General features: G+C 44.0%; 1 protein-coding gene across 3 annotated transcripts; it reads right to left on the reverse strand.

Annotated features, from left to right (window-relative positions):
• Positions 1-6,368: 6,368 nt before the first annotated feature.
• On the reverse strand, positions 6,369-12,017 carry CASP8 (caspase 8). Of its 3 annotated transcripts, none has more exons than XM_086465072.1 (8): positions 11,710-12,017; positions 11,013-11,118; positions 9,692-9,830; positions 9,542-9,598; positions 9,148-9,206; positions 8,495-8,630; positions 7,056-7,557; positions 6,369-6,769 (listed from the first exon to the last, which is right to left on the reverse strand). In XM_086465072.1, exons 1-8 carry the CDS (start codon positions 12,015-12,017, stop codon positions 6,634-6,636), a joined length of 1,443 nt encoding a protein of 480 aa, XP_086321198.1. In that variant the 3' UTR covers positions 6,369-6,633. The 3 variants fall into 3 exon arrangements, with proteins under 3 accessions (XP_086321198.1, XP_009944511.2, XP_086321199.1); XM_009946209.2 differs by having other exon boundaries at positions 9,136-9,206; XM_086465073.1 differs by lacking the exons at positions 9,148-9,206; positions 9,542-9,598 and having other exon boundaries at positions 8,495-8,637; positions 9,655-9,830.
• Between the last annotated feature and the right edge of the window lie 2,273 nt (positions 12,018-14,290).

Genomic DNA, 14,290 nt, shown 5'->3' on the forward strand with positions numbered 1-14,290 from the left:
CTAGTGACCTGAATGGAAACAGGTTCTTGATTTTTATGTGATTTTTTTCACTGTACCTATCAACATTTTAAAATTATTTCAAAGTCTAGTTTCCATACAATTAGATAAAACAGTCAACATTTACCTTGCTTGTTACAGTGTATGTAGGACACAGCTGGTACCTGTCTGGGTGCATGGTGTGAAGCATCAGTATAACTACACTGATTTGCATATGCCAAAAGGCACATCCACACTTGTTGCTGCAGGGTTGAGTGGAGTAGGGCAGGAAGAGAGCTTCTTAACCTGGTTTATAGGAAATTTGTGATGTGGCCTTTCTGCTTTTACAGTTCTATAGATCTTGTGATGACTCTTTGATGTAACAGTCTTATTTTTTGTAAAAGGAAAAGGAGTAGCCACTTCAAACTTGCACAGGGCTTCTTAGCAGAAACTTGTCTGTCAGCAGCGCACAGAAATATTCAGGAAGTCCTGGAGTTGCCTTTTGCGCTCTAAGCAAAATCTTACACTTATAAAAGGTGAATTTTATTTAAAATACTATATACGGGTTAATTTTGGGTTTTTAAATGAAAAATATTTAATTTCTTCATGTAAGTGTTTATGTTTGTACGTACTTTAGCTGTGCATGGGGTCTTGCCTAGCTAAGTAAGGTAAGAGTGAAAGGCGTGGAGGGAAACAATTTTGCTCTCCAGTGAACTAAGACGGGTATGTCTGCTCTGTATGTGTAACTTGTGAGGAAACAACAGGAATGAGTTAACAAAAGATTAGACTGTTTGGTATGAAGAGAGAAGTGTGTAGTATGTCAAGTGTATGTCCATTTTATGTGTGTTTATTATAGGAATACATATAAGTTACAGATAAATTTTTGAAGGTATTACACTGTGTTTCTAACTAGCTTCATTAGATAGCTCCAGCCGTTGGATCATTATGTGTGTTAGCAGCAGAAGCAGCAAATCAGCATTCCTTTGGCAGACCAGGTTTCAGTTAAAATTAATCTAAAAGCACATTAATTAAATGCATGTTTCTCTTTGGGATGCTTCTGTATTCCATAGCCCAACAATATAAACTGGTGCAGTTCAAATACTGCGGATATGTCGAGAGGTTGGTTAGTTGGTTTATTTTCTGTAGGATGATGCATCATCAGATACTTTACAGAAGTCAAGAAGAAAATGGAAGAATCTGTGTATCGTTGTGTTTGTGTGTTTATCTGGCTGGTTGATGCTGTGGTGCAGAGTTGTGGAAATTCTGTCATGCATTTATACCTTGGGATGGTCACATGCATTTTGTATACATATGCCTAGCTTGCAGCAACAGGGAGAATCGGTACTTCTTCCAAGTTTACTGTTTTGTGCCAAAACCTAGAACATAAACTTTTGTGAATAACATAGGGGTTTTGGAGAACATATTAAAAGTTGCTATCATTCTAGGAACCAATTTGGCTTATGTTGCCTCCCGTAAGAGAGGAGACAGACTTGCATGACCAGGATAGCCGAGAGCCTGCACAACATCTTTTGATCCTGCACAAGCGTGATTTGGTTGAGCAGGAGGTAGAACTAGGAATGGAGAACTGCATTTCAGAAAGGTTCCGTTATCTTGCAGGTTTAAGACAAAAAAAAACATTAGAAAGGACTTACCCGTGCTTGTGAAAGCTTCAGGAGACAGACGGAAATTCTTGTAGTATTTACCTTTATTCAGATTGGCTTAACCAAGCATAAATTTACAGCTTTCTAGTTGCACTGGTTTTGACAAACTCGGTGATACTTGCATGCTCAAACTACCTGTGGTCAAAGTTAAAGTCTACTGGAGTCACACAGCAACAGAGAGAGAAGGAGAATAGTGGGTTACACAAGGGTGTTACACACAATGTTTGAACGGTCTGGGAACTTCATGGTATTTTTTTCATTTGCTCTTTGCACTTGTTGTTGTTTCATAGTGGAATGTAAATTTGATAATAAACATGTATAACATACATTTTTCCAGTATATTGGTAACCTTGTGTGGTTTGTTCCAGATGTCATCTTCTATACTACAGTGTTCTATAATAAACCTAAAATTAGGCATTTGTTGGATAAAACTTAGTGATTGTTATACTATACACAAGCTTAGTGAGTTGGAATCTGCACAAGTGGTGGCTGTAAAAGCTGAGAAATTGATTTAAAAACTTGATCAGGCTGTGCTGGGCTGTTTGCTGTTGTGTCTATACCTAAGCAGTCTCAGGTGGCAAATGTGCAGTACAAGCTGTGGTCTGACTTTGCATGGTACATGTGCGATGCTTAAATCTAGAACAGAATGTTTACAGAGTACTTTCTGCTGCAGTTTGAAAAGCCTTTTAATGAAAAACTTCAGAACTGAAGAATAGCTTATCAAACTCTAAATATTTGAATGTGAGCCTCACTTCAAATGACTGTGTTTGTTTTCTGTTACTTGGGGTGGTGGGGTGGTGGTGTTTTGTTTTGTTTTCCCCTGCAGTTATTTTACAACAGCTAATTTGTTCCTCTGGCATTATAGCGTTAGACAACACTGTTGTTTTTCCATCTCAGTAGCTGATGTTATGTCAGCCTTCTGTATTTGTGACAAAATGGGGGTAGAGATTGAAACCAAGCTGCTTAACCTTGAAGTACTCCCTTTGTGTAGGTCTCACTGAAGTTCTCTTGGCACAGAGGTGCCAAATTCTTGTTAGTCATGTCAGCCTGGGGCTGTGCATACCACCTTCAGCACACCCCCTGCACTCCATTCAGGCTGAAAGGTTGATTATTTTCCCCAAAACACTCAGTTCCTTCAGTGGTACAGAATGGCAACACTGATTTGCAGTTAAGAGGTTCTACTTGAATTAGTCCTAACAGTTACTGACAGTGGTTCCTCTAGCAGTCTGTGTGCATGACATCTCGAAGAACCATTGTTATCTTATGGTTAAGTATCCCGTATTTTTTTTAGCTTTCTTATTTTTCTGACTTGAGAAGAAGGGCTTGTGCTCCTGTCATACTGGAGTTAACTTTTCAGCCCAACATCTCCTGTGCTGAAGCTTAGGAGTTGGACATTTTGAGGAGAGTTCTCTTCCCACTGCTCTCTGTAATTGTCACAGCTGTAAGTGGTAAGGCAGGATCACGCTGCAAGCTGGAACACCAGTATCTGGATTGCAAGAGACTTTGACCAAGTTTCCTTCACTGGCAAGTAGGTAACTTAAGTTACCGCTGTTTCATAATATTCACTGTATCTATGCACACGAGTACTCAACATGTTTGCATTTGTAGTTGCATGTCCTCAGAACAAAGGCCTGTGTTACCAACTGAATTAACCAATGACATTACAGAAGCATGTCCCACAGTGGAGAAGCATTACCATGCTGCCACAGGTGGCTAAATGGCATCAGAGAAACGTTAGATAGTGGTAGAGTTTGCAATTTCCAGCTATGTGCTCGCTCTGCAACAAAGCTGTTCATGGTGCATAGGAAAAGAAAACTAATGTCAGTATACAAGTTCCTGTTGAACCCAAAGAGATTTCAGCTGTCTTGAAACACCCAAGCCTGAGGAGTACAGCTGGCTGCTGCTTTGTAAGAGTGTACACACTATGTGAGAGCGTAGACATTCCGGAAGGCTTTTTTTTTTTCCCCCCCTACTTGTTCTCCCGCATTTTGGCTGTAACAAGGGAAGAGTTGTGAACCCTTTGAACCTGCAGGAAAAGAGCAAGAACTAACCACAAAAACTCAGGTGTGTCTGGGGAAGGGGCAAGGAAGACCTTCCTGGAGAAAACAGGCTTGTTAAGCCACCTAAATCAATGGGACTTTGGCAATTCTGAAAAGAAATTCTAGAGTCGTTCTGCACAGAGGAGACTTAGAAGTTCCTTGAGCTCCTTTCTTGTTTTCATTTTAGTTGGTCACACTGCTAAAAGAAAGACTTTTGACAGTCTTCCAGGGGCAAGGGCCCTTAAATACCATTTTATGCAATGGTGAAGTGAATACAAATAAGGCCTTTTGTGTGGGTTGGAGGCTCTGCTTGACAGTATCTGTAACTCTTGCAGTGGAGCTCTTGGTGCATAGGTTTAGGTAACTCAAGAGAACCTGTGTTTTTAGCAGAAATTTTCCTGTGAATTGGAAAGACAGAAAACGTGTGTACTGGTTTTGGCTGGGGTACAGTTAATTTTCTTCATAGTAGCTGGTATGGTGCTTCTGCTTAATTCTGGTGGCTCAACTTACCTCACAAGTTCTCATGCATTTCAAGCTAACAGTTCCTTCCTAGTTCAAGGACTGCTAAATGCAGTTCATCCCAACCGAGTCATTAGGAACTGACAGAAAGGGAATACTGGTAGCCAAACTGAAGTGCAGCACTGAGCTGGCATCGCCTTCATTGCATTGTGTAATCAGACCCATCAGTACTACAACAGGCAGATGAGAGCACTGTGCTTTGAAGAGACATATAGGCATGTGTTTTCCTTACATAATGCTCTCACAGCTTGCTTCAAGAAGCTCACAGATCAGAAGTCATTGGCATGCAAGAACACGTCCAGAAATTACTGGAGAGAGCAGCTGCTGAAGAAAAGTTAGGTATTGGCAAAACTTTGCGTAGAATTTATGTAATTGTTTTTATAGTTAAGATTTTTAGCATGTCAAATTACCTGAGAATCTTTCTACAATCCTAACTCTGAACTGAGAACAAGATAGCACCAAGAACAAGGACCCAATGATGATGACAACCTGAGTCAGTGCGAGCTGGAACTGCCTGCCTCCTTCATATGAATGAGGGCGAGTTGTCTGTGGAGCTGCTCAGGTTCCTTGTGAATTGCCTAGATGTCAGTTGCTTTATATGAGGAGACTAATGGTGGAGATTGATAATTGACAGATTTGATTCCTAACTGATGAACAATTCCTAATCAGATTCATAACTCATTATATGAGGAGATTAGTAATAAGACCTTGTTTATGGCATGCATTAAATCTTGCTGGAAAATTCCCCCACTTTTTTTTTTTTACCATGAACACCTGAGATAACTAGTTCCTTGACCATAGTCAGCTGTATTTGCTGTATCTTTTTCCTTTTGATTCCTAAGCAAAAAGTCTGTCAGACACCTGACTTAAGCATCTCTTGGCTCACTTAAATTTTGTCAACAATGCAGACCAAAGAAGATCCAGCCTCCCCCTATAAGGCAAAAGGAACTGTGAAAGTTCAGTACTTCTGCTCTGTCTGATCCCCACCTGGATCCACAGTGTGACAGAGGCAGGCAGCCTAGGATCTATGCACAGAACTGGAACTGGCTGAAGAACACAGGTGACTTGTAAGAGGTAAAGTATGTGTGGAGAGAGAGGACTGAGGAAGAAAATCCACAGTAAGGTTGCATAAATATTTGGCCCAAGAAATAGTATGGTTGTTTGCTTACAGTTTCTATTCAATATTTAAGAAAAATAAAGATGGGTTTCTTTCACTTGTATTGCACATTTCTGGCCATGTCCAAGTAATAGACAGACGTCTGTATATAAGCTGTCCTTGCTTTGGCACAACTTTCAATTGTTTCTCAATGAATCCCTAAGCAAGCATCAACAACTACCTTGGAAAATTACTCCTAGAAATTGGAAGCATAGATTTGCCTGTTTCTGTAACTGCTTGCTGCCTGTGCCACTTGTTAAGGTTCTAATCATTCTCATGTCTCTAATTTCTCTGCCCTTATCTTCCCAGACACAAACTGGTTCCAAAGAGAGATGAAGTATTTGGCACAGGAGTCCAGGGAAGGACTTGGGCTCTTGAAAGAACTACAGTGAAGAGCTATCTGTTTAGGTAAATAACCACCTACATTGAAACCATTGCTAATTCTGAAAGCTGTAACAAGGGTATAACAGAATAAACATCTCATTCAAAAGAAAACACAAGAGAGACTAACAAACATTTAGCTTCTGCTCAGAGCTTGTAACACTCCCTGTTCTGCATGCATACTAATCACAGGAGGCAACATAAAGATGTTTTTAAGGAGCTGGGTACTTACCTAGCAACTTCTTCCTTTGTTGCGTCTAGAACTGAGACTTGAAGATCAGCAAGGTAAGTGAACGCAGGATAACTGGACATCTTCAAATATGAAGCTGTACCTGAGCAACTGATTTTCACTGTTAACTACTCTGAAATGCAGGTCACAGCCACATCCTGCTGAGGATGCTGGAGGACAAGTGCTTGACTTTTTCTTCAGGTGTACCAAGAGACAAAAAATTATTCTAAGTGGTGGGGAGAAGTAACAAAACACACTGCTGTGAGTTGATTATATCCTATAAAATTTGCAGCAACCTCTCCCCTCTATTTTGCAAAAGTTATGCAATAAAATACACAAGGCTTCATAACAGTTGTCTTTTAAAATTTGCATTGAAAGATACCTTACTAAAGCAACAGCGATGTGGCACAGCTGATAAGAGGACAGTGAGTGTATTTGAGCTAGCAAACCACAAATCAGAGACCAGCTCAGAGCTGCTCTCAAGTATAAAGTGTCATACATATTAATACAAATTTCTTAAGGGTTTTGTTCCTTGGCAGAATTTTCCATAAAAACACTTGCTCTTGGGGCGAGAGCAGACACTTAAAGTCTGTTATGTTTTACCAAATTCTTAATTGATACCAGCCGATTCCAGGCTGCTGCAGCTCCCTCTGCCATGCAGTTCCCTCCCATTTAGCTGACAGGAAAGATGAGCTTTTTCCTCAATGTGAAACTGGGCTGTGGCATCTGCTTCTCTGCATTCGGCTTGCAAGTCTTTCTGCTCACCTCTTGATTCACTGCTGTCAGAATGGTGAGAATATCTTCTCCTCTGCAAAGACACAAGTATGTTTTGTATTAGGAAGGCAGGTAACATCAGAAAAATGACCACATTTTCGTGTATCTTGATCTATGCCAGTGCTAATGGCTCTTGTTTTAAACAGGATATAAACTGCTTTGAATAATCTGCATAGTGTTGCTCTGTCCTACATTACTGTTTTGACTCTGAGCCAGCACGCCTACTGCATGTCATCTACCTCTGCATCCAAATCAGACTCTGGTCATTCAGAAGGAAAATACAGGTGTTGCCAAAAAGGAGCTTATGGAAACATAGTTACCGAGGACAGCTGTACTCCAAGTGCTGGCACAAAGCCTGTATGTACCATGTCCCCTGCCTTGGGCTTCTGTAGGAAACGTAATCTTGCAGGGTAGCCATGCCCAAGAGGAAGTCTGCCTCTGCAGGGATGCAGTCAGGCTGAAATCTTGCATCCGTTTCTACAGAAGAATCTTGCTCGCCAGAATCTGTTTCGATGGTCACACCTTTCTGGCAAGCATCACCTTGGCAGGCCTGAACAAAAAAGACCTTTGGTTTTCCAGCTAGTGAGCGGCAGTTCTGTCCAGTGAAAGAAGTGGTCAGTTCCTGGATAGGTACTTCATGGCCATCAACGCCATATATAATGCCTTTTTTCCCGTGAGACAGGATACAGCAAACAAAACAGTCTTTGTCCTTGTGGTCTTCGCGCTGGTAGATGTTCACAGTCTTACGGATTTCCTCCGCGGTGAGATCTCTATATTCCGCTATTGTAAAATGAAGCTTGCTAAACACTCTTCTTAGAGCCGCTGGAAAGTAAACAGAAGGGAGATTGGAGCCATTTCGTTATATGAAGTTTGGACTCTGCAATTGCAAATTGCATTTCTAGACAATCTTTTTTTTTTTTTTTAAGTCCTGCTACACTACTCTCCAGGTAGTTACATTCCTGCTTTGAAAATGAGCTAGTAGTCTAATCACATCTCTACTGAGTTCCTCTAACTCTCATTATAAGGCTTCCTTGCAATCTTGCCATTTTGTATTGCCTCTGCAAAGCGTGCAGAACTATTACGAAAGCTGTATCTCTTTCCAACGCCCACTTTACAGCTAGTCCCTTCTTCTCTCAAAAGGTGCTGAACAGCACAGTTGCTTTACCCAAGAGGAGAGGGCACTACCCAAGTGGTAGTCACAGGAAGAGAAACCTTGCACTCTTGAGTCTTGAATTAGGTTGGAGTTCAATTCCATCAGGGAAGGGCCATTGATGGATTTTCTCTCTTGGCATAGATAATGCAAATACACCCATCTCACGGACCCTAAGACCTGCAATGAGCTATGCTGCTGCTGCAGGACAGCCTGCTAAAATCGGCACACACACACACACCCTTTTTTAAGTTGGATGTTAAACAACTAACTCCCAATTCCGGTTCAGCAGCAAACCAGTTTCTGATTCTCTGCATTTCAGAAGTAGTATCTATAAGGCTGAGACAAAGCTAGCCTAGCTTGTAAAGGCAAGGCTGAGGTTGCTGCTTAAGATTGCAGTAAACTCAGTAAAACTGCAAAATGCTACTGAATTGTTCCGAGTCAGCCAGTAAAAACCTGAGTTGATTAGTTTGTCAGCACTCTCACAGTTTGACAGCCAACTCAGCCATGACAACAAAAGTATCCTAGAAAGGGAAGACTGCAATTCAGTACAGGAAACAAAATGATGTTTCTATTTTTGAAGATACTCATCTCTAATGTTCTCTGTACCTGCATCCACATCTGTCCCATTCCGATTCTTCATGTTTTTGGGTTCTGGCACTGCTTCCCTGGCTTTTGCAAAATCGTGATTATTCAGGATCAGGCACACTCCACGGGGTCGACTAGTCATTTTGTAAGCTTCAAGCTGTTGAAAAGGAAAATTGTTGGTCAAACTACTGCGTTTTCCTCCAGGTGCTTCTCAGCTTTACCCTTGCTAGTGGCACAGCACGGTAAAGAGCCAGCTGGCTTTCTCTCTAGGCAGCTCTCCCTTTACAGCTTTGCTCCCAGGACCCAGCAATGCATTGCCGCACCGCCTCTGTGAGTCTGTGCACAGCATGACAGCACCCTGCCAGACCCACACCATCATGCTCGGCCCACACGGGGTGCTGTGTTCACCCACTTCTCCATGCCCAGCCATCTGCCAACTGCATATTTCCTGGTATAATAAACTCAGCCTATCTTGCTACCACTGCAGATGTTTCTGAAGTTTTAACACTGCAGCAGCTGCTGCCTGCAACTTAGCTTCAGAATAAAGGATGTTACAGAGCGGTGCGTTTTTCTTTTCCTAGGCAGTGCTTTTAATGGTGGGCTTTTAACAACTGCCTCATGGAAGGATGATCTAAGACAAAATGATGATGTTTCTAAGAAACAAACTGACTTACCTTGGAAGATTCATTCCAACTGCCAGGAGAATCAGGTGCCACAGATGATGCCAGCCCGGCTGAATACAGACAAAGAAGTTTAAGTACAGAACATAGCGCTAGAGAAAGGAGAGAAGCTCTGCTCCTGTTCTCCATCTCTGCAAGTATCTGCCAGGGTAACACTGTTCTCTAAAAACACTGAATTGTGGTTGAACAGCTGTTCCTGTTAGCTATAACCCACTAGTTAATCAACTAAAAGGCAGTAAAATGTATTGTGATCAGTTACTAAGTAACTGGATACTTGATCACTTTTTAAAGAGTCATCTGTTTAAAGAAGTGAGATGCAAGTGGTGTAGAGTCCAAAAGCTGAAGAAGAGTGAAAAAACACAACATAAATTTGTCAAGTTTCAATTACCTTCAGGGCCTCCTGTGGAGCCCCTCTGTTCCTCTGTGATCAGCATCTCTTCTTCACCTGAAAAGCACTCATTATTAGTCCTGTACGATACCTACGTGTCATTTCAAGAATAACTATGGGGAAGAGGACTTTTTGGTTTGTTTTGTTTACCAAATAGGTTTAATTCATACTCTTCAATTCTCTTTGACAGGCTGATGTTAATTTCTGCACAGACTCTCTTCAGGATACTTAGGTTGTCTTCTCCCAAAATCCCCTTCTTCTCCATTTCAGTGAAAATGTCGAGCATTGTCTGGGCAATCAGAAAGGTAGTTTGCTCTTAGGGCACATCCATGCTGCCACTGGGAGGGAAGTTGCAGCATGTGCATGTGCATCTAAGCTTTAACTACTGACAGCACATGCGACCCACAGAGTCAGTCCAGCTGACTGGTAGCTCAGTTGAGACCTCAGCTGAGTCAATTAAGCCTAGTTCAACAAAACCTGTTAAGTACTGCAAGTACAAACGTCTTCTCAAAACATACCCACTTCCATTCCGATGCTGAGATTTAATAAGATCCAATTCAGGAGATCTAATGGTGATCATTCAGGAATATATAATGTCATTTTTAATGACTGCTTTCATTTGACTTACACTGGCTATCTTGTGCACTTAAGTGAAACACAAGAATCACTGTAGTGACCATCTTGAGCAATGGTAAAAATGGGTGTAACCATGCAAGTATGGTGTAGAGAGTGCTCTGAAGCAAAATGGGACCCAAGGGACAGAAGCTCTTGCCAAACAGTGAGTGGCAGAGCACGGTGGTCACCCCAAGGATTTACCGGAATAGCTATCACTAGATGGTCACAGTCTCTCCTCTAAGAAAAGAGGGAAAATGCTACAAGTTTTCATTAGAACAAAGTACCCAGCAGTCAGAACTTCAGGCTGAGATAGCATAAGAGAGCTGGCTCTCCTGCAAGACTATTTGTAAACTCCCAAGCTCTTGGGCCTTAGCCTTGGTAAGCATCTGCTGCTTAGATCTGTATTTTCTGAGTTTGGAAAGAAAAAGAACAAAAGCATAAAGTAACAGCCACAGTGGGTGATTTTCTGTGTTTGACAATGACTTAGAAAGCAGCCAAAAGAAAACTGGTTGGGCAAGATGAGTGAATGTGCTCATCAGCCTGCCATTGATCAAGGCCACTGAGTCCCCCTAAGCCCCGTGTGGTGCTTGGACATGAAGGCCTCTGTGTCTGGTGCAGGGCTGGCCCAGAGCTCTGGGCTGTGACACTGCTGCAAAAGCTACACATAACACTAGCACAGATAAGTCCATATGCACAGGAAAGCCCATAATCCCTTTCCAGGTGCACCCTTTTTCTTACGGTGTTTTCACTGTAAGAGTGTCACTCATTCCCCTCATAGCAACCCAACTGCCTCTATGAATTATAATAATCACTGAAAACAAAAAGGGGGCGGGGGGGGGATTAAAGAAATTTTTACAGTCTTAGGGTTTAGTCTGCATTTTGGTAATTCTTTCCCCAAAAGAAACTTGAAAGACTTCAGCTCATCTTCAGTGATGTCTTCCGACAGCTGAAAGAGCAGGTATCTAGAAAGAGAAGTGGAGAACACTGTTTCACCATGTTCCCCAGCAGGTCCCTTTTAGCACATTTAACACTGTACCATTGAACTGCCCCCTTCGCTCCTCCTGCCCCAAGCACGGATTCCTCTTTTTTTTTTTTTTTTTCCTTTCTGAACTGGAGGTCGTCAGCCCCAGAACAGCCTAAAGTCAAAGCTTTTTCACCTGCAACTGAAAAGATCTGTTTTCGTAAAATCAAAACCGCGCTGAAACTTTCTGGAGCGGAGAACAAAGCCTCACGCCCAGTCACTTCTGCACCACGCAGCACCCGCGCAGGGAGGCCTCTGGGGGCTGGTAAGTATGTCAGAAAGGTGCGGCTTTAATTTTATCCCTTTTACTGAGCAGAAATTTCAGCTTTCCGCATGGCTTGTACCTGCTTTCTCTTGGAAGACGCTTGCGCGCTTCCAAACCTTAGCCTGGTGTTCAGGCCACCGGCAAAAGCTTACACACGAGAAGGGCGGCCAATGCCAGGAGGCGAGCTCCGGATGAGGCTCAGCCGGGCCGCCGGCGGCGTGCGGCACCCCCGCCCCGGGCCGCCCGGCCACCCCGCCGGCCACTCACCGGTAGGCCGACACCCGTGCCCTGCCCGGGATCTGAAGCTCTCTCTCCATCTCCTCCCGGCTGGAGCCCAGCTGGGCTTCCAGGAGGTCGATCCGACTGATCCGGTAGAGCAGCTCCTTCAGGAAGTCCAGGTTCCCCGCCTCGATCATGCCTTTCTCCTGCAGTGCTTCGAAGAACTCCTGTGCCTTCCGGATGGCCTCCAGCTTCCTCATGGGGACGTACCCCAGGCTGAGGAACTTCAGAGCCGCCAGCTCAGCCTCGTCCAGCTCCTCGCTGACCACCAGCAGCCGCCGCCTGGGGAACTCCATCGCCCCGCGGCGGCGCCAGCCCCGGCCGCGGGCAGAGGGCGCTTTCCCGCCGCCGCCGCGCTTCCGCCCGCCGCCGGGCTCCTGGGAGCTGTAGTTCCTCCGGGACTCTCACTGCAACGAGGAAACCAAAAAAACCCCACAGCTTAACGAAAAAGCGGGGCGTCTGCCACAGAGGACTTCTCTCGGGCGGACTTTAGGCCCGCTGCGCTCACAGGCACGAGGCACTGGCTGTTCTTGAGTCCATTCTTGAGAAAACTGAACACACTGGGGCAGGCCCAAACGCCTGCCTGCGCCCACACTTTTCCTGCAGTCACCTCCCGCCGGTTTAAAGGCACTCGCAGGTCATTGCCATTTTAATACAAACAGAAAGAAGCTCGCGGCGCCACTGACTGGCTCCTTGCAAGCCTTTTGGGGCAGCTGGCAGGCAATGCAGCCCGCTCAGTGCAGCATTTGGCCCCGTTCCCTGACAGCCACTGGCCATGGCACCAGTCCCTTCCCACCCCTCTCAGATTTGCTGAAGACCCTTCTAGCAACAGGAGCAGGCTCGCAGGAGCACTGCACGATGGCGTAAGACCCTGAGATGGTGCACCACCTCTGATACACCCTCTGGTGCAGCACCCTCCACAGATGGTATTGCACAACAATGGGAGGGAGGAGGGAAGAGGTTATACCAGCTGGCATTTCATACTTCTGAAACTGAACATTAACACCTTAGTGCTCACCTTCAGCAGGAGAGCAACCCTCAGAGCATCCACACTCTCCAAATAAAGAAATAGTGCTCCTGCTAAGCACTGATTTAAAAGCAGAGTCCCTTCCTCCCCAAAACCAGGACAAAACAGTTTTGACAATATATTAAAGCAGAAATCTTTACATTGTTATCATCACAGAAGTGGCTTACCAATATTCAAAACCCTACGCAAGATATTTGATTACTGCATGTGTGGCAAGTTGGGTCAAAGGTGGAAGTAATCTGACTATAGCAAGACACTTTTTTAACAGCCTATGAGCTAACCATGCCCTCAAGTCATGTTAAAACAAGCTCTTCCTAGTCAAGGGACTGAAGGAGGTATGGATCCTTCTCTTTGCACTAACATGCCAGGACAAACCAGGCCTAAACACAAAGTGGCTACACAAATATAAAACTAATGTAAAAAACCCAGGCTAAGCTCAGAAAACATGTCCAGAATAATGTTCCACCAAGTTAGAAATGTATTACAGCTTGCACCCACAAGCACCAGCCATGTTCAGGTCCTGGGGAATTCCTGTGGCTGTCAATAACAGAACAGATACAGTGACAAGCAAAGGCACAATTACAGAAAGGACACACAGAAACGAGTATCTGGGAATTCCCAAAGATCTCAACTACATTTTTTAGCACATTACAGATTAAACATGCCATTCTCTGTTCATAATTTGACACATCTCTAGTCGAACAGAGGCAGATACGAATAATTTCAGAGAGAATGTGCCCGTGTTAGTCAGGGGTCAGAATAAAAAGGGTAATCAGCAAGGTCTGAACACTCGACATCTCCCAAGAAAAATCTAGCTCCTAAATGGTGTGTAATTTTGTTTCCCAACTTCTCCCTGGGCTTCAAGATTTCCTGCACAAGATCTTACAGATCACAGACACAGCCAAGAGTTCAACTAATCAAAACTCCACAGTACCTGAATTTCACACCACTTTGAGAACCAAGAGTGAACCCTTATATAGGCAGTGGGAAAACACATACTTACAGCAGCCCGTGGAATGGAGGAAGCTGGGAGCACTGTGAAGACGGGCAGGCTCCTCACATATACTGCCAGCCCATCCCAAAAGCAGCGCGTTAGCAAGTCACCCTAAAACCATTACGGTGGAGAGAATGACAAACTCCCCACAGAAGGTGGGTGTAAACAGCTCCCTGGGGAACTGATGTTAAACTGAAAGAATAGGTAGCAAGATGCAAACGACTGGGCAGGGATTCATGCCACTGAATAACATTATTTCCGCCTCTGCAGCCAACAGTCCTCCCCAACTCTTCTAAGCATTTCCGTTTTCAAACAGCAGCACTCTGATCTTGCCTGCTTTCAGCTTAAGCCTGCAGCACTTCAACTCACCAGCTTCGCTTTCCTACCAACTTTCTCACTCCAGTTTCTGGTGGTAGCACTTCTGCTGCCTGACAAGACACAGAATTGAGTGCCAGGATTGTTTTGCTACAGCATTTGGCCTCCCAGCCAGGAGCTGAAGAAAAGGGAGGACAGACAAAGTGACTAAAGCTGAGGGCCTTCAGAGAGGA

The sequence above is a fragment of the Leptosomus discolor genome, chromosome 5 (genome assembly GCF_034619465.1).
Source record: "Leptosomus discolor isolate bLepDis1 chromosome 5, bLepDis1.hap2, whole genome shotgun sequence".
Lineage (NCBI taxonomy): Eukaryota > Metazoa > Chordata > Aves > Leptosomiformes > Leptosomidae > Leptosomus > Leptosomus discolor.